The 18,706-nt window shown below is 36.3% G+C and overlaps 1 protein-coding gene across 3 annotated transcripts in view; it reads right to left on the bottom strand.

Moving 5' to 3' along the window:
• The window catches only part of RP1 (RP1 axonemal microtubule associated), a 216,958-nt gene that overhangs the window by 89,813 nt on the left and 108,439 nt on the right, over positions 1-18,706 (bottom strand). For all 3 annotated transcript variants that reach the window (XM_072034607.1, XM_038175398.2, XM_038175399.2), the window contains 5 exons: positions 9,074-9,228; positions 8,360-8,438; positions 4,089-4,170; positions 2,268-2,323; positions 2,074-2,106 (listed from right to left, as the gene is read on the bottom strand). In XM_072034607.1, the coding sequence (XP_071890708.1) occupies positions 2,074-2,106; positions 2,268-2,323; positions 4,089-4,170; positions 8,360-8,438; positions 9,074-9,228 (405 nt within the window). The remainder of the gene's footprint in view (positions 1-2,073; positions 2,107-2,267; positions 2,324-4,088; positions 4,171-8,359; positions 8,439-9,073; positions 9,229-18,706) is intronic.

The raw sequence follows: 18,706 nt of genomic DNA on the forward strand, positions 1-18,706 counted from the left end.
TCTGACCCTCAGAGTGACTTACTACATGTTTTGTTTTGAAACCTTTGGTTTAGACCTGACTTGAGCACACTTTATTCTTGAAATCACCAAACACCAAATTTCTAAGGCTTTTCCTGAAGCCCACTTGCAGAGTGCAGCTCACATAGTATATGACCACATGAATGCATAAAATATTGTCTCCCTAACATCAAAACTGCTGCATTCAGGAAATGTATGTTATATGGAAAGTCTGCACATCCGCTGTGAGTGGACCTGCTTATCACTGCTATCTTCTCTAACATGTAAAGTTTCCAGTGCTGCAGATGCTCAGAGAATTTAAAGCAATTACTTTCTATTCCAAGACTCTTCACCTCTGGAATTTTATCAGTACTAGTGTTACTAATACTAGTACTATATCACAACAGATTGACACAGAACTGAATATAAGACAACTTTTCAAACCTCCTGTGCTTATTGTACTAAATCATACTAAATCATACTTTTTCACTTGTAATACCTCTAATATTACCATTAAGACAACACAATTTAAAAATGAACAATCCTGAAATCAGCCCTGCTCATCATCTCTTTTATGAAAAGTATAAAAAGCAGTCTCTCATCTATTTCATTTCCTCACTGGAATGAACTCTTGGATAAAGAAAAATATGACTAAAGAGAAGCTCAAGCTAAGGTGTTGCATAGATAATTGGCAGAGGACTTCCTAAAAAACGCTCTTCTTCTTTATATCTTCATAATTCAGAACCTCTCATCTCATCCTAATGATGACACATCCCCTGGGTCCTCCTGAACATCTTGACAGTGCGATGTTTCACAAACTGATAAAGCACAAGATGCTCCTTTCACCTCATAATCAATGTATTGTGCTTTAATGTTTTTGACATGCACAAACTCTCAGCAGCCTTTGCATCTGCCTATAGTAACATAATAAAAAATGAAGCTGTACTGAAAAACAAACAAACAAACAAAAAAAAACCCATAACAACTTAGATTAGTACTAAAATGCAGCCTATTTTCTGAACATAAGGTGAAATAGATATTATGTCTGCATTTCAGAAATGTGTGCTGAGCAGAATGTAGAGTACAATTCCAAGTTACTCGTGAAAATCAAATCTCTCTGTAGGAAAGTCTTTATTTACCTGAGTTAATCAGTCTCCTCTTGTACAAGTTATCTTGCCATGGAACAATAAAACTGTTGGCTAAACTGCTTGATTGAATGCAAATGATTATATTTTCACTGAAACTGCAATTATATCGAGATCAGCACTCACGCTACAGAAGGCAAGTCACTGTTTTCAGAGCTATATGTAAACATTACTTTATTTACTCTACTTTCTCCCATACTGTTCTCAGATACAGTTACACAGAATATGCATTTACAGTAAAATATTCATAAAGAAATTTGTAGCAGTCTGTTTCTCTTTTCTGGTTACGGAGAAACACAGAGATGGTATCTCCCATTCTGAACACTTGGGAGGTCCTAACGTATTATGGTGCTAGTCTATGATGACAGACTGTCTTTGTAGGCATATAAATAGACAACTGGGTGGGTATTTTTTTTATTAAATTTTTTTAACTGATCCAAGCAGATTTAATCAACAAAATGAGTATACTACTTCCAGTTTCACTAACACATTTGGAGCTTAATCTTGCATTGTTTCTGGTTACTTTGGGAATGCCCTGGTGGACTTTGAACTGAAAATGCTTTCGCTGCCACTTCACAACACATCTTTCAATATGCTCATGTTTGCCAGGGTATCTGTCCCCATGTATTAAATGACAGTGACATTGAGATAAACAAAGCAACACTTGAATCTTTTCTCAGACGAATTCCTGGCAGATTTCAGGACAGAATAGTAGAAAGAAAACCAGAAATGGTTTATGAACGGATTCTCAAATACTTGTAAAGAGTTTATCACTTCTGTAGATCATCGTTAGCCAATTTGTATTCATTTTCTCTCACAGTTGATAGTTTACTTATATGATGAGGTCACTTGCTCACATATTTGCCACTTACTACTGGTTTGGAGGTTAAATTTAAACAGCAAAGACAACTGTGTAGAAAACAATTCTTACCTTTAAGGAATGACTTCTTTGAATTGCCATCTTCTAAAATATTAGCAGAAAAAAAAATGATGTGAGCAAGCTTCTTTATCACTTTTTTTTTCTTAAGTTATGGTCATATTCAGAAATGATCTTCAGTAATAATTAGGCAGTAAATAACACTGTATTGTTTTCACAAAAAAAGAAGTCTGTAACAAAATACTTACTTTTAGCAGTTAGCTCTCTCTGAGTTTTCCCATCATCTTGATATTCATCTAACCATCTTTCATTGCATAAATAAAATAATAAGATTAATAACAATTATCAGTATTAATAATAATCAACAAGTAATCTGACAATTGCTTTCTCTCTCTTTTTATTTTTTTAATTATCAAATTAGGTCTTTAAACTACCTTCTAGACCCAATGTCCTTGTATGCCTTCATCAGAGCTGGCATTATTCATATTGGGAACATTTGGCTCACTCTCCTCCCAGCAAACAATGGGAATTTTCATGTCAGTTCTATGAAGTGCTATAGTACTTCAAATTAAATATACTATATGAAGTACTAAGCATTTACGGGATCAGATATTCAGTTGTATATTTTGAGGGGTTTATATAATCTGCAGTGGTCAGTTAGATTCATCATACTTAAAAGGATAGATAAAACCTACAGATCTGGAGTTTTATAGAAATTATACAGATATGCAATAATTAAATGTTTGTTTTTTTTTTACTTTTCTGTTATGTGGATGAATTTAAGGATCTTTCCTGTAGATTTCCTTTATTTCTCTATAAAAACACACCTGTACTCCTGCAGTCAACCCCCCTTATTGATACAATAACATTTTACAGCTATTAACAATCTCACTTTTTTTTTTTTTTTTTTGAAAAGTGCTTATTAGCAGCTTCTATTCTATTGGCTTCATGTTGATGTAGCCTTTGTTTAAACTTAGGGATCCATTTCTTGCATATAACAAAACTATGTGATAAATCTGTAATGCATGAAGTCTAGACTTCAATGCACACCAAAAAGAAAAACTAAAACAAGAACATGATCATCAGAATAACACTCAAGAGGAGTATATGTTTCTCAGCTAATAAGCTATGAATCTTGCAAACTGAAAACTTGTTTTATGTTTTAATTTGTAAACAGGAAAGATTCCTAAAGAAGAAGAGCTGTTTGAACTTCTACAGATTTTCACAACTTTAAGGCACAGTTCTCAAAATAACATGGAAACCATTTCAGCCACGTAGCCTAATCTCCCGGTTTCTGTAAACCACATAAAACAGATTATAAGTAGCTGAATCTAAATTATACTTCTTCATATGATTTCTATTGTATTAAATACACAGAGGTAACACACACAAATCCCTGCTTTTGCCTATTGGTATATTTAACTTTTTGTTGTTTTATTTTTATGTTGTAGTCATGTGATTCAACCTACTGACAGCTAAAATTTCAGGTTGCAGTTGCCTCCAGTAATAAAATATTTGGAAGAACATGCTGTTTAGTAATTGTTAAAACTGAGAGAGTCAGGCATTTGCCAATTTTGTCCATAGAAGCAACATTCTAGACCTACTAAGACAGAGAAATAGAGGTTTACTAAATGAAAGGATATATTTTAGCCCTTATCTAGTAGGAAAGCTAAGGGCTTTGCAAAGATTTCTGGTATGTATATAATGTTTTCAGTGACTGAGAAAGAGGTATTGACCAAAATCAGTATGTCTACATTCTTACACATAATACTGTTTAGAAGATAGAGAACTGAAAGCTTATTTATTTTCATGTGGTCTCTGTATAATCAAGATAAAGGAAATATCAATGCACCCTTCCTCCAGTTTTGGGCTTCTTCACATTAGGCTCCTTTTGCTACTGTTACAGCAAACGTTGGCTTCAGAAGCAAAATTCTGCAACCCTTGTCCTTTGAGAAACTCTTGGGCATTGCTCACGTATCTAGGCCTTGTGCACATACCTTTTCTACAAAATTTTTCCCAGGTTTCCAAGAATGTAACAAACTAATTCTGCTTCTCCATGAATGACATACCTGTTACAAGGAAATACAACCTCCTGAACTTCCTTTCCTTCCTTGTATTTGATCACAATCTTATCCAGGAGCCATCCATTGCCTGTGTTGAAATGAAAAAGTTTATAATCTAAAATAATACTTCTGTCAAAATAAAATATATATATATATATATCATATGATGATATTTTTTCACCACAAAAACAGGTCCCATTAGGACAGAGCTCAACTAAATAGATGAGATAAAATAATACAACAAAAGCTTAACATTCCTTGTCTCTTGGAAGAGGTACAATGTTAATTCTTCTCTGCTTTTCTTTTTTAATCTTAAGAAGTTAAGAAGGGGGATTTTTTTTTTTTTCTTGGAGACAAGTATATGCATGTATCTGTGAACTGCCAACACCATCACCATCACAGCCTACATCTTTTGATTCCTTGTGATCAGGCACAAGGATGTTAGGACAAATCTGCTTACGCAGTTAAACAAGATCTGTGTGAAAGATGGAATTTTTGATCTGTGAGTGAAGCTGTTATTGCATATAACAGTATTAGTTAACAGACCATTGATATCTACTGTTTCTATTTGCATATGTTCTTACTTAGCTTCTGAAAAATAAATGCTTTACCTTTTACAGTATAGGTAAATTTGCATAAACTGCAAAGTCAAAATACTACATCAGTCTACATGAACTTTATATTAACAATTCTGATAGAAACAAATTTGTTGAAAACAAACAACAGGTGTTCTTCTGGGCATGTGATGAGCCTCCTCAAAAGCTTTTCAAATTTCTGCTTTTAAAGTCTATGTTTCAAGGGCATGCTTTTGTTTATCTGTCCTCTATAAAAAGAGGGAAGAACATTATTTATAGCGACTTATTTATTAATATGAGATATCATAGTCTTTATTGAAGTCTCTTTTTGCTTTCTTGCCCAAGGAAATAGCATGAAAAAATTTCTTTTGGTCTTGCAACAGCAGAAATTTAAATTTATATAGTATTTAAATCACAAAGCACCTAAGCACTTTATAGTTTTACCACTGAGCTTAATCACCCTCTACCTGAAACTTTGTGATAGGTCAGAGAATCCACTTTAAAGTAAAGCTACAAAAGTTTTAACAAACTTTTGGATTCCATAAAAATATAAACATTAGTGATATGGATAGGGAAATATATATATATATATATATATATATTCTGATTCAAGTAACAAATCCGTTCACCAGCATGAGATCAACTGAGGTATGACTGCTACTGGTTTACTGCATTGCTAGGAAGAAATGTTTAAGAACTTGATTTCACCAAAGAAATAGAAATTCCCATAAATTAAAAGACAGGGCATTGTTCCAGTCTTGTTTTTGTTGGCTTGCTTGTTTGTTTTTTTAACAGAGCTTTATCTTTGTCACACACAGGGAGAAAAAAGTAGGGCTGGCAAGCAAAGTGTTTATAATTTTCACTGATAAAAAGCATATTTAGTGAACACTGAAAAACTGCACAAGACAATTATTAATCTAGTTATTCTCTCAGTCTTTCTTTTCCTTTCCATGTTTTGTTGCATTGACTTTTGAATCCACAGAATGTGTGTAGAATCCTCTAGTGTTGGCTGGGTTTCTTTTAGCTGACTTGGTCAATTTCCTTGATGTGACAGTGGCCATCAGGTTATAGCTGAGGATCTGTATCTGAACCTGGAGTGGGCCTTGGGGTCTGGCACATGTGGATGCCTGCAGCTGAGAAGGATGACTACCCAGAGCTGGGCAGACTGAGTGTCTAAGGCCAGCTACTGGAGGTATTCAGCCCGACAGAACCATGCCATATATTATATGTATACATTACATTACACATTATATATATCCATTATGTATATATTTCCCATTGACAGACTGCCATTCTGTTCAGCTGGACAGGGCAAAAGGATGAAGCCATTGGTCCTGATTATGTTTGCATGAGTGCTGAGTTTTGTCTGTTGACCTGTTTGGCCAGCCATGTGCATACATATAAATGTTGTACAAATGTATTTCTGGTGTGCCTATTGGACCTGAGAGCACGTACCTGTGTCAGCCTCATCTCTGTCAGGCTACCAAATTCATACTTTCGCCAACAGTGGCAACCACTATCATATGGTTCTTTTCTCCCAAGCTCCAAATGATAATAAAAAAGGAAATGGCCTCAAGCTGCACCAAGGGAGGTTCAGGTTGGATATTAGGAGAAATTTCTTTACTGGGAGGGTGTTGCAGCATTGGAATAGGCTGCCCAGGGATGTGGTTGAGTCACCATCCCTGAAGGTCCTCAAGAAACCTGTAGATTTAGGACTTAGTAGCGTGGTTTAGTGGTGGAGTTTAGGTCAAAGGCTGGACTAGATGATCTTAGAGGTCTTCTCAGTGATTCTACAATGCTATGATATTTACATCACTTAAATCACTCCCAATGCCCATCCTAGTGAGTGGTATGCAAAGCCCTTCTCAAATACGCTGTTTTCACTGTATCTGCACCACCCACAACTTGTCATGTCTCACAAGGTATTGCCTGAGTCATACTGTTACTTGTCAGCACATTGTAGCAAAACAGCATGAGAGAGATTTTGGTCAGAAGCAGACAACTGTCCTATTTATCCTCATGCTCTGCCCTCCTGGCTGCAATCCAAGTCTGGAACACCCTAGAAGTCAGCAATCTCTGTCCTAACAGGAGGGCTTGTCCAAGCAATCTATGGATCAGAATGTCAATTCCCCTTCAAGACTCAGGTCCATTGCACATTAGGACACTTTGCAAGCTTCCTTCCATCCTCCCTTACTTCATACAGAGCTCAGATGCTACCTCCTTGGAGGTAGTCTACTGGCCTGGCCAAGACTCACTAGCAAGCAGGCAGAATACTTCGAAACTGATCAAAAAGAAAGGGTACAGCAACATTTGGAAGGTTTGTATAGAGGACAAGGATCTTTCAGCAGATAAGACATCATCTAGTGACATACACCTGGCCAACAGCAAAACCCTGATGTCTAAGACAAAATTTCCTTTCTTTGCTCAGTCATGATGGCTGTGGGAGAAGATCTATGCCCTGCAGTCTGTGACCTTTCCAACAGAGTTTACAAAAAGGACACTGCATTGTGGTACACCCTAAATACTCTGACACTGTTCAAGCCTAAACTGGGCTCCAAAGGCACTTTGGAGCATTGAAGAGCATTTTCCACCCATGCATCTACAAAGAAACCTGCAAAAGATGACTATGACCTTGACCCTAAGCCTTACAATGCTCTCTCTCTCTCCTACCCCCCCAAAAAAAGCATTTATTCCATGCTCCTTCCAGGGCACTTCTCAAATCAAGACTAAAGATCTCCTTCCCTATCACTCAGGCAAGGGATATGATTCAAATAAAGGACAGCACCACCTCTAAAGGAACCCTTATTCTCCCTTCTCAACATGAAATAACTGGGTCTATAGATGGCCTCTCTCCTGAATTAATATCTTTTCCTAGCTCTCAGCCCTTCCTTTATCCACTTCTCAGTCACCTCAGGCCAGGCTTATTTCAGGTTAGTTTGGGAAGGTTAGTTTGGCCTCATTGCCTGAGGCCATTTCATAACAGAGGTGCATTTCTAATCTAGCATCAGTGTGGCCTTGAACTGCTTCATAAACCCTTCTCTTCGCTTAGACTCTTCACAGCCACTAACCTGCAAACGTATTTGCAATATTTACATCTTCAATGCTTTTAAATTCCATCTTTCTCTTCAGCTACTTTGTTCCAGAGATGCACAACTCAATCAAAAATTCATCTCATTGCAAAATTCTCTCTTCTTTTTTCTGAAAACTCTACAAACTAAATGCAATGCCATGTACTGGATTAGGTCCACGTTGACTTGCACAGATTAAATTAACAACCACATCTTCTCCCATTGCCCAAAGAAGCAAGGACAAAATGCTAGAGCTATTCAAAATTTCCTTGGTAGTAAAGCAGCTGTTGAATATCTTTTATTTCCATTCCATTTGATCTTCACTCTTTGTCTAATGAAAGACTATTTTACCTGTGTGAACAGCATTCTCACCAATTTTCTATATGCAAATAAATAGTGCTCTGTTATAAATAAACTTGAAACAGAGAGGATTATCTGGTATTAAAATCGTGTCCTCTTTGCTGACCATTACCACTGTTTTTCACCATCCCATCACAGTGACTACTCTGCAGGAAGACTTTTTATCACTGTAAGACCTTCTGTCCCATTTTGAATGAAGGATGCAATGTAAATAGTGTTCATGATGTTTAAAAGGACTTGAAAACAGATTGGTCTCTAGGAATTTAAATCCTACCTGGAGCAGCTCCATCATGGCTAATCAGAACTTTCTCCAAGTCTCCCAGTGAGACAGCCTTTACGAAAAAAATGTCCATCTGTGGAAACATACAAGGAAAATAATTAAGGTCTTAACTTTAGCTATCATTTTAACTGTAACAGGATAGAATAGCTACTTTTTTTTTTCCTTTTGCAAAATGAACATGGGTGTCTTATATTGGTCCTGGCCAGACAGTGAGGATCTTTTAAAGCTTTCTGAGGTGAATAACACCTTTAAATTACTTCACAGAGATAGCATTTGATTCTTTTGGCATGACACAATGATTAGTTGCAAAGAATTTTTTGGTCTTTTCTACAATACATTTTCTAGTGCCAAGACTAGAAAACTTTGGAATAAGGATTTAGAACTTGATTCTAAAATTCACGGTGGCCTATTCAAGAGAACACAAATGCTATTGTTACTATTTTATCTATATGTCTCATATAAATAATCAACACTATGCAAATTCTACTATCTAGTGCTGTCAGTAAATGACTGATGCAAAATCAGCATGTAAAAATTTTTCATCTGATAAAATTATGTATGTAATTTTGCATAAAGAAAATATGTGAGAAAGCAGCAAACTGTTCGAATAAAAATTGTAAATAAGAAGATATTTACGTTTGTTGAAGAAATGTTTTACAAGTCATGATTTACTCTTATTGATCAGAAGCAGCATTGCTTTTACTTCACCTGTCCATGTTGAAACTTTACATTATTGTTCTTAGATCTGTGAAGCTTCCTTTTGCCAGCATCTCCTCTTGTCCCAATAAGATTGATATAAACATTAAAATCTGCTTCAGCACCAAGTTTAGCCCCTGTGTATACATGGATCTCATACACCAGTACTAGAAGAAGAAAAAGCTTGAAATTAACCTTATAGTTTGTACATTATTCAAAATCTTTCCCAACAAAATTTGGCCAGAAAACTACCTTGATTTTCAAGTTTGGAAGTAGCAACAGCTATCAATACATTTGTCAAATCTAGGTTCAAACCTTGCAATTATGTGCACAAAAATATGAAAATACACAAACCTGAAAAAAATAATATTTATGCTGAGTATAGCAGTCCATCTGCTCAGCAAAGCAGCCCATCCAGTAAACGTTCCCCAGTGCTCCATTTTCATCTCTCACTCTGTGTTGAGTATTCATGATTTCACAATGTAATTTACAAAATCATTGTAAGTTATCTGGAGACTATCTAACTGTGCCTAGTCATTGTTTCAAACAATAGTTATATTTCACTGGTTCCAAGGCATTTTCTACCTCCAGATTTGTGCAAAACTGAAATTTCTGGCAGCTAACCTTCATATGACCTTAAAATGAGAATAGTAATCATGAATCCTCAGATTTTTAGATTTTCACCTCACACAGGATGTTGGGCAAGAAGACAAACCTCATCTGTTAAAGGTGGATACCCAACTACTTTTGAAGGTTTCAACATTTATCACTAGAGTATGTTAACACTTTTAAAAGTAGCTCTCAATTGAAATATATTTACAACTTTTTAATGTCTTTTGTTCTAGTGTGCACACCTTCAAAGAATTCTGTAATATAATTCAGTTACTGTATTAATATATTTTATACCACAGTAATGACATCATAATTATCCAGATATGCAAACTTCTTTTAAAATAAATATTTGTAGTAATTACATACTATTATATTTCATCGCAGGTTTTCTCATTATGACTTTCAAAAAAAAAAAAAACAACAAAACAAAACAATAAAAACCTCCTGCTTACATCTTAATGGCAATTTTTCCATATACTGTTTCTGTTCTAATCACAGCTGGCCATTTCTGCTGCAATCTAGTAGATCACAGAGAAGATTACTGTTTCAATAATCGATAATTTTAATTGCTATTTGGAATAACACTACTTTTAACATGGAACTAATATGAAAACAGAAATTCATAATAAAATACTTGATACTGGACAATATCCTACAAATATTTATTAAAATCTTATTAATTTTAAGCTACCAAATAATTAGTAGAATCTAACATTTCTATAAATTTTCATTTATTCATTCCTTTTCCCAAGGCATTTTATAAAACTCAAATATCACATCATCTACAATCACTGAAGAATACTTCTGATTGCCAGCAGAGAAATTAAAAAGACAGTAAAATAATACTACACATAATTAAGGGCAGAAAATACCCACATACATGTATGTACTCAAAATGAAAGGAGAGTTGATGAATAGACTGTATGCTCAACCAAATTAGAATACTTTTATAAATTATCCTGAACTGGAAAGGGCACTGTTTCCAACTCTATACCACTATTACAACTATGACTCAAAATAGAACTGGCTGGTCCTGATAATTTTTATTATTTTCTCTATTGCCAAACCTTCATTGCAGCTCTCACATCCATGCATTAGAATATCGCCATTTAGCCTGTGACATGACTGATCTCAGTAATACACACACACCAAAAAAATTTGGCATAGCCTTACAAAAACTAGTTGTAAGGTTTGTAACAGAATTAATCATGTTCAAAAAATGGTAAGTATGGCTGGCATGTAACAAAGAGAAATAGATCTGTTAATTAGCATAATTAAGCTATATGTCATTTATTATCAGAAAATCATGGACTCACAGAATCATAGAATACCATAAGTTGGAATGGACCTACAAGAATCATTGAGTCCTGTCTCCACACAGGACCACCTCAAAATCAGACCATGCGTCTGAGAGCATTGCCTGAATGCTTCTTGAACTCTGGCAGGCTCAGTGCCTTGACAACTTTCCTGGGGAGCCTGTCCCAGTGCCCAATCACCCTCTGGGTGCAGAACCTTTTCCTAACACCTTTCCCGACCCTTCCCTGTCCCAGCTCCATGCTATTCCCTTGGGTCCTGTCCCTGTCCCCAGGCTCAGCGCTTGCCCCTCCACTCCCCTTGAGCTGCAGGCTGCCATGAGGCCTCCCCTCAGCCTGCTCTGCTCTGGGCTGAACAAACCAACTGCTTCTCATATGTCTTGCCCTCTAAACCCTACACCATCTTTAATGTCTTCCTTTGGACACTCTCTAATAGTTTTATATTTATATGGTAGTGCCAAAACTTCACACAGTGCTTGAGGTGAGGCCAACTCACCTCATAATTCTTCCTATATCACAACTCTTACTGTGCTCATACTGTGTGTAGATTAGCAGCAGAGGAATACATGCACTGGACAGAGGATAATGAGTCAAAACATGCTATGAAAGAAAACATTTAAGAAAGCAAAGAGCCATATTGATCATGAAGGGCAAAAATCTTTCAAGGAGAAGGGGAAAGTCGCAATTCCAAAACAAAACATAAAAATTATATTAATCTGTTACAACCCATTTGAATAACAGGGCTGGACTACATGTGGAAGGCACTACAAATTAGTAAAAGCTGGGACAGATCAACATAAAGTCTCCTCCATGCTTTTACATTCTTGCTTACATTCTCAGTTTTGAAAAAGCAGAATATCTGTGGGAGGCAAGGAAAGGGCATAGACTGATTATGCTATAACTGTTTATATACAAAGATTGGTATCTGTATTACTTACACCTACAAGTAATTTCTGTGATCAAAACTGCAAAACTTCCGTAACTATAAGCACTACTTACTATTTAAAAGCATAGTCTTTTTTTTTTTTTTTTTTTTTTTTTTTTTTTTTTGAGACCCTTTAACAGTAAATGATTAGAAGAAAAGAATACAAATAAGTTCTTTAATTTCTGGAGGACGACCAAACTGAATAGTTGAAGTACAGGACATACCAGAACAGAATAAGAGAGAATTATATCAGAAAACAAAGATATTAACAGATAAATAAATGACAGTTGCTTTTGTAGCACTGTGCTTCTCTCTGGTAACCAGAGAGATGATAATGATCTAATCAAGTACAGCTTTCTATTGCCATGTGCCTAAATAATTCAGTCTGAAGTAGAAAACATGTACATGTTGAAATGTAAAGAACTGGAAAATATTTTCCATATCTCCTTGTGTCTATATATCTCTCACCATCTGGAGAATGTTAGGTCTGGCGTTTATTTAGGCTACACAGTCTGTATTATTTAGAAAGGAACCTCCTTAAAAAAAGGACCAGTTTATGCTTCAAATGTTCGTATAAATTAACAATACTCTGTGAATTAGGCTGCTATATTAGGATAGTAAATGTTAATTTACCTTATCTTGCCTGTATGTTACAATGTATTTCATAAGAAACAAAAGAAATTAAAATAAAATAAAATATCATAAAATAAAATAAAAATAATAAAAAATCAAGGAATATATTATAATATTCTCCCAAATGTCCTGTTTGTGCCACATGCCACTATGGAAAAATGCCTGGACAGTATATAAACATTCACTAAACAGGTTGTGTAGGTTAAACATTTTCTGTAGAAATAGAAACCTAGGTTTCTAGGATAGAAAACCTAGGATAGAAAACCTAGGTTTCTATCAAGTCCAGTAGCTTGACTTGATGCATTTTTTTTTAAACAGTCAAGTAGTTCCTCTAGATTGTAGATGTGCTGGTTTTACCATGCTAAGCAGCTGAACACCACAACTGCTCTCTCACTCCCCCTTCCTTAGAAGAGGAGGGGAAGAAGCAAAGGAAAGTACAACTCATGGGTTGAGATAAGGATAATTTAATTAAAGGGAAAAAATAATTATTAAGGAATTATTATTGTTATTTATTATACAATTTAACTAAAGGAGAAAAAAGGGAAATGTGAAAAGGGAGGGGGGAAAAAAAAAAAAAAAAGGAAGTAAAGGCTGTTTGGAAGTGCAGAAGAAAGGAATTACTCTCTACTTCCCACAAATGAGCAATGCTTGACCACGTCCTTGAAGCAGGGCCTCAACACATCTAGCCAGAGTTCGGGAGGACAGATGTTTTCTCAACGAGAGCCCACCCCTCCTCTCTTCTTCCTGTTTCCACCTTTTATTGCTGAGAGTGACATCATATGGTATGGAATATCCCTTTGGTTGGTTTAGGTCAGCTGCCCTGGTGATGTTCCTTTCTCACTTTTTTGCCCACCCCCTAGGAGGGTTAGAGAAAGTCCTGATGCTGTGCCAGCACTGCTCAGCAGCAGACACAACACTGGTGTGATACCACTGCTGTTCTGGCTACAAGTGCAGAGCACAGCACTGTATGGGCTGCTGCAGGGAAACTTAACATCCCAGCCAGACCCAGTACAGTAGAACAGCTACAAAAGATGCTAGTGTTAATGGCTGTGAAGCTAGAAATTGCTTAAATATAAGAACAAAGAAAAGCATGCCACTCTGTAACAGATAAGGCAAGGTACACCAGTAGTTTGATGAGCATGGAAGACAGGTACAACCAAGTCTGGAGAAAAACTACCAGCTGAAAATACTGCTGAGATAGCAAAACTCACCATATGTGAAATTTGCCAGTTTGTGGGTTTTTGTTCATTGCTTGTTGTGTGCATTGAATAAAATTAAAAGACCCTAAAAATATATTCAGCCTTTGTATCTCTGGTTTCATTTCCTTTGAGAAACTGATAGATTCCAAGGCCCTCACTGCTGCCCATCTGAAAAGCAGATGTTGCAGTAAGAGAAAGCAATCACAAAAATTTGATTATTAGAACTCTATAGCCTGATCTTCTCTACTGTAGTAGAAATTTCATTTTACTATACACTACTGATTTAGTGAAACTACATCAACTGAAAACTGGTGTGACAAAACCAAGAAGTAGTCAAAATAATTAGGGATAGAAAAAATGATAGAAAAAAATGAGCAAAAAATGGTATAGAAAAAGTTGAAAAATAAAGTCAACTACTGAACAGAAGATAGGGAATACTACTTCAGTGGTCTAAGGGAACTGTCAGACTCACATCTAGGCAGTTCTGTCTAATGTTGGACACATTGAAGTAATAGAACCAATGTCTTGAAAAATTCAATAACTTCGATAAAAGATATAAGATTAATTTTTAGTTAAGATTAATTAAAACAGAATAGATGAAAAAAAAAATCTCAGCTAGCATTCACTAGAAAAGAAAATGACCTTTTAGAAATGACCTTTTAGATCGAGATCTACAAACTCCTAAAAGAGTAACTTAAGATAAGTTCTATAATCAAGCAGAAAACTCTTGGATATGGGTGCATGGTTGAAAAAGTTGAAACAAGGGAAGTGAAATGTTTTCAGGCAGATGTGATGAGCTTCTAAAAGGCTCCATGAAAGACAGACACTAAAGCAGTATAATTACTATGCTTAAAAATGGCACTGGTACCTAATGCCAAAAAGAATATAGAAGTCACTGACCAGTCAGATGTACAAGCATCAAATCTCATTCAGTCAGTAAAACTGCACTAATACTACCTCTTAAAATGTTATCATGAGAATTCTGGTGTTTTGTAAAGTCCTAAGTCCAGCTTCTGGCTTCTACTGATAACATGAGAACATGATCTACCTGGATAAAGGGGAGAAAGAAAGTTTTGTTCCTCTGGTTATTAAGAAAATGTAACCTAAACGCATATAAGGGCAACAGAATGCAAGTTAAAGAACCACTTTTTCACACTCCTTATTCTGAGAACCTGAATCAGGGTCTACAGAGTAGAAGGTTAGTCATATTCCTGATCACTTGCCAATAGCAACAGTTTAGCCCCAATTTGCAAGCAAAGTGTACGACTCTTATTTCCTTCTGAGGGAGTAATGTGCAGAATTTAGTCACCTATGATATTTTCCTTTGGAAATATAAACAGTGAGGAAGCAGTACAGGGTGCATTGCATTAAACACTAAGTTAATATTTTGTTATGTTTTGAGAGGAGAAGATAATAATCTTTAAAAGATTAATGAATTTATCAGTGAGAATAACAAAAAAAAAAAAGTTTTTGCTGCAGAAATATGTCTTTTTCTGCTGACTTCGTAAACATTACAGTCTCATTGTTAGCTCCTTCCAAAATAATTCTACTACAAGAAAAGCACAGTCATTATTTTAGAATTATAGTGAAGAGCAAATGAATTCCAGATAAATAAAAGTATCACATTACTCACAGTACAACAGATAAGCTTCCTCTGCATTACAGCTGAGCCTAATGACACTGGTGTGCCTACAAGAGCACACTAGTTTGAATCGAGAAACTGAACTCTTTGATTGGACCTCCTTATTTCTTTCTTGTTTGTAGCATAGAGTGGTTTTAGAGGGGAAAAAAAAAAAAAAAAAAAAAAAAAAAAAAAAGATGCATTCCAGGAAAGCGATAAAATGATTAGGATGATCTTGACAGAAATTGGCCATCAGATTACAGGAATAGTCTAGAACAAGCCCAGAGTAACTTCCCCTTAAATGTGCATGACAGAAATGTTGGATTCTTAGTTCTTTTTTTTTTTTTTAGCACCTACAGGTTCACTGTACCAATCCACTCCATCAGTCTGCCAGTATAAATAGACAAATGGGCCAAAGAATACAAAATCTAGAGAGATGATAAATGATGTACAATGTCAAAATTATCACACCTTTTCTATTCAGCCCTCACTTAAGAATGGTGATACAAAATATTAGTACTGTGTAACATGGTGCTGCTCCAGGTTCTTATTTCTATATGATGTCTGTTTTAATGAAATGGTCATTTTGGCTTGATTCATTAAACAGAAAGATGGAATCTCTGTCGTGGGATTTTATCATTGACTACTTACCACCTGGTTTGCAGAACCGGTGTTTGGTACTGCTGTGACAGAAGGGTAAAATACAGATTGGGGCAACATTAAGGCTAAAAGAGAACAAATTCTTAATGGCTGATAGAGGTTGAGATGTACTATCTTCCCCAGAATTGAAATATATGTTATGTGAGGAGTCATAAATACAAAAACACTATCAGGTGAAGACATTTCTGTTAGAATTACAGTTCTCGGGCTTTCTAATAACCATTTCTGTTGACTCCTGATATTTAGAGCAATATTCTAAAAAACATATGGGAAATTTTTGAACGATTTAATATCTGTATTTTTTTATCCTAGGAGTCTAGCACTGGAAATTCAAGCTAAATCCTTGTATGTGAACATGTCCTTTCCATGTTCAGCCACAGTACTACGGTATATAAGCATAAGATATATGTAGGGAAAGGATCTGGCATGAAGGTTATCTGCTAATGGTAGCTATAAGTACCAGGCAAAAGCTTTTCAGAAGCTGCTCAGGGCAGCGGAGAAGAAAGAAAAAATGAAACATACGGTTTACTAATAAACAGTTATAAAGTTTTGGGGTTGATAAAAGTTTCCAATGATGTTTTCCTATTGCTATTTATTTGTGGAGGAGGGAGGACAAGGGGGAAAGATGTTTAGTCTTTGGAATCTGAGTCTCTGGACTCCCTTCATTCACTCTCCTCGTCACAGCCCTGGCTTGTAGCAAAACAGTTACAGCACATCTCTAGAGTGCACTGACACGGTTGGGGAAACGTCTCCAGTGAACTGTCAGCTGTAACACTGCGCTGCCAAAGTCTCAAACAACAGCAACCAAAACATAGCAGCATTACAGACTTAAATTCTCAAAATACCCAAGTAAAGCAACGAATAGATCTTCGTAGTCAGTCATTTTGCCTTTACTGGACAAGATCAGCTACTTCAAAAGGAAATAAAACAAACAAACAAACAAAACAAAACAAAACAAAACAAAACAAAAAACTGTGATGCATGTAATGTAACATAACCGAAGAAAATTTCTGAACTATTGTTCAGATTTCATAGCCCCAGCAATTTCATCCTGAGTAACACAGAGAAGTTAATAATCTTCAGAACATTTCAAGACAAACAAATAAACAAACAACAACAACAACAAAAAACTTACTAAGCAATTTTACAATAGGAAAATGAATCCAGACTGTTTATATAAGTAGTCGGTGCCTCTTGAGTGATTAAACAAGGATACAAATTTTGTAGAGATAATGCTTGAGTCATTACTATTTGCTTCAGTCATCTTTTGCATTTTTTCACTCAGTCAGCACATTCTAACCTGTTTCTGTATTTGTGTGCACATTTCCCCAAGTGGAAAAGTCTAAATATTTTGAGCTTGAATTTTTCAGGCCACAGCCTCAAGATTTATCTTCTGTCTCAAAAGAGTACAGGTATTCCTTCAGTTATGTGAACATTCTTACTTGAGGTTTATAGTCAAATAAACAAGAGTAAGAATATTTGAAACTTCTCATATCTTACTTCTCATATCTTACATCACCTTAGATCAAAATTTCAGCTACCCAAAGTCAATCAGTTCTCCATGTTAGGCTGGGTGATACAGGTTGTCTTCACACCCACAAAGGAACACAGATAGTGGTGGGCAAAGTCCATATAACACCCTGTTCTAGCTTCTCCTAGACCTATCACAGAAGCTATCAGCCCATCTTCATAAGCACAGGGGCACCAGGGTGGGTCAGAATCCAAAATAAGGACCGAGACAAATAGTCCAATGCTCTCCCAAGGCTGTCCCAGGAAAGCCTCAGCCCCAGAGAAACCCATCATGACAAGTGCAGAGCATGCCAGAGCATCTTTCAGACTGCTGGATGTGGGGCACAATGTGGAATGCAAAGGAAGAGCATTTCAGGGTAGCACAGGACTTATTATGCAATGTTTAAGGGAGGAGACAACAGCAGGGAAAAGGATGGATTTAGGTGATTTGGGGAAGAAGAAGTATGCGAAAACAGAGGGATCAGGGAATCAAGAGGGCTGGTGACAACTGTTTGCTAATTAGTATGGCTGTCGGGCTGCATTCTGTACCTGATCAGCACTGTCTGTCTCACCTTCCTGTTATCTTCCTTTCTAACTCTTCAAGGGCTCATATGGCCATGTACCAGCAAATGGAGACTGGGATCCAGGGGCATCTGCTGGACAGTCTGTACATGAGCCCAGCTGCTGGAAGCACCCATGCTGTACTTATGCATATATATATAGAGAGAGAGACTATATACATGTATATAGACATACACATGTATATATACATTCTCAGTAGCAAACTTGGTCAGCCAGAGTGGGGAGCAGGATGAGGCTGCTGGTGTGGTCTGTTAGTACAAGTGCTCTGCATGAATGTGTTGTCTGTGTGGCTGATCACATATGAATGTATATGTGTGGTGTGTACAGGTGTTCTGTGCATGTGTACCTAGTGGGAATACACGTCCAGCCTCTCTGCTGGTTGAACATGAAGCTGTGTTGGTCTCAGCTCTCTTGGCCTGCCAGATCTGGTCAGTCTGGCTTCTGTGTTGTCATGATGCTATAAAGCTAAGTCAAAAGCATTCAAAATAAAGATTTTAGCTTATTTTCATTGGGTAACACTTAAGTAATTTACCTATTTCAGGATGTGATCAACAATTTCCAACACCCATCACTTGGAAAACAGTTTAACAA

Source organism: Anas platyrhynchos, chromosome 2 (genome assembly GCF_047663525.1).
Source record: "Anas platyrhynchos isolate ZD024472 breed Pekin duck chromosome 2, IASCAAS_PekinDuck_T2T, whole genome shotgun sequence".
NCBI classification, from domain to species: domain Eukaryota; kingdom Metazoa; phylum Chordata; class Aves; order Anseriformes; family Anatidae; genus Anas; species Anas platyrhynchos.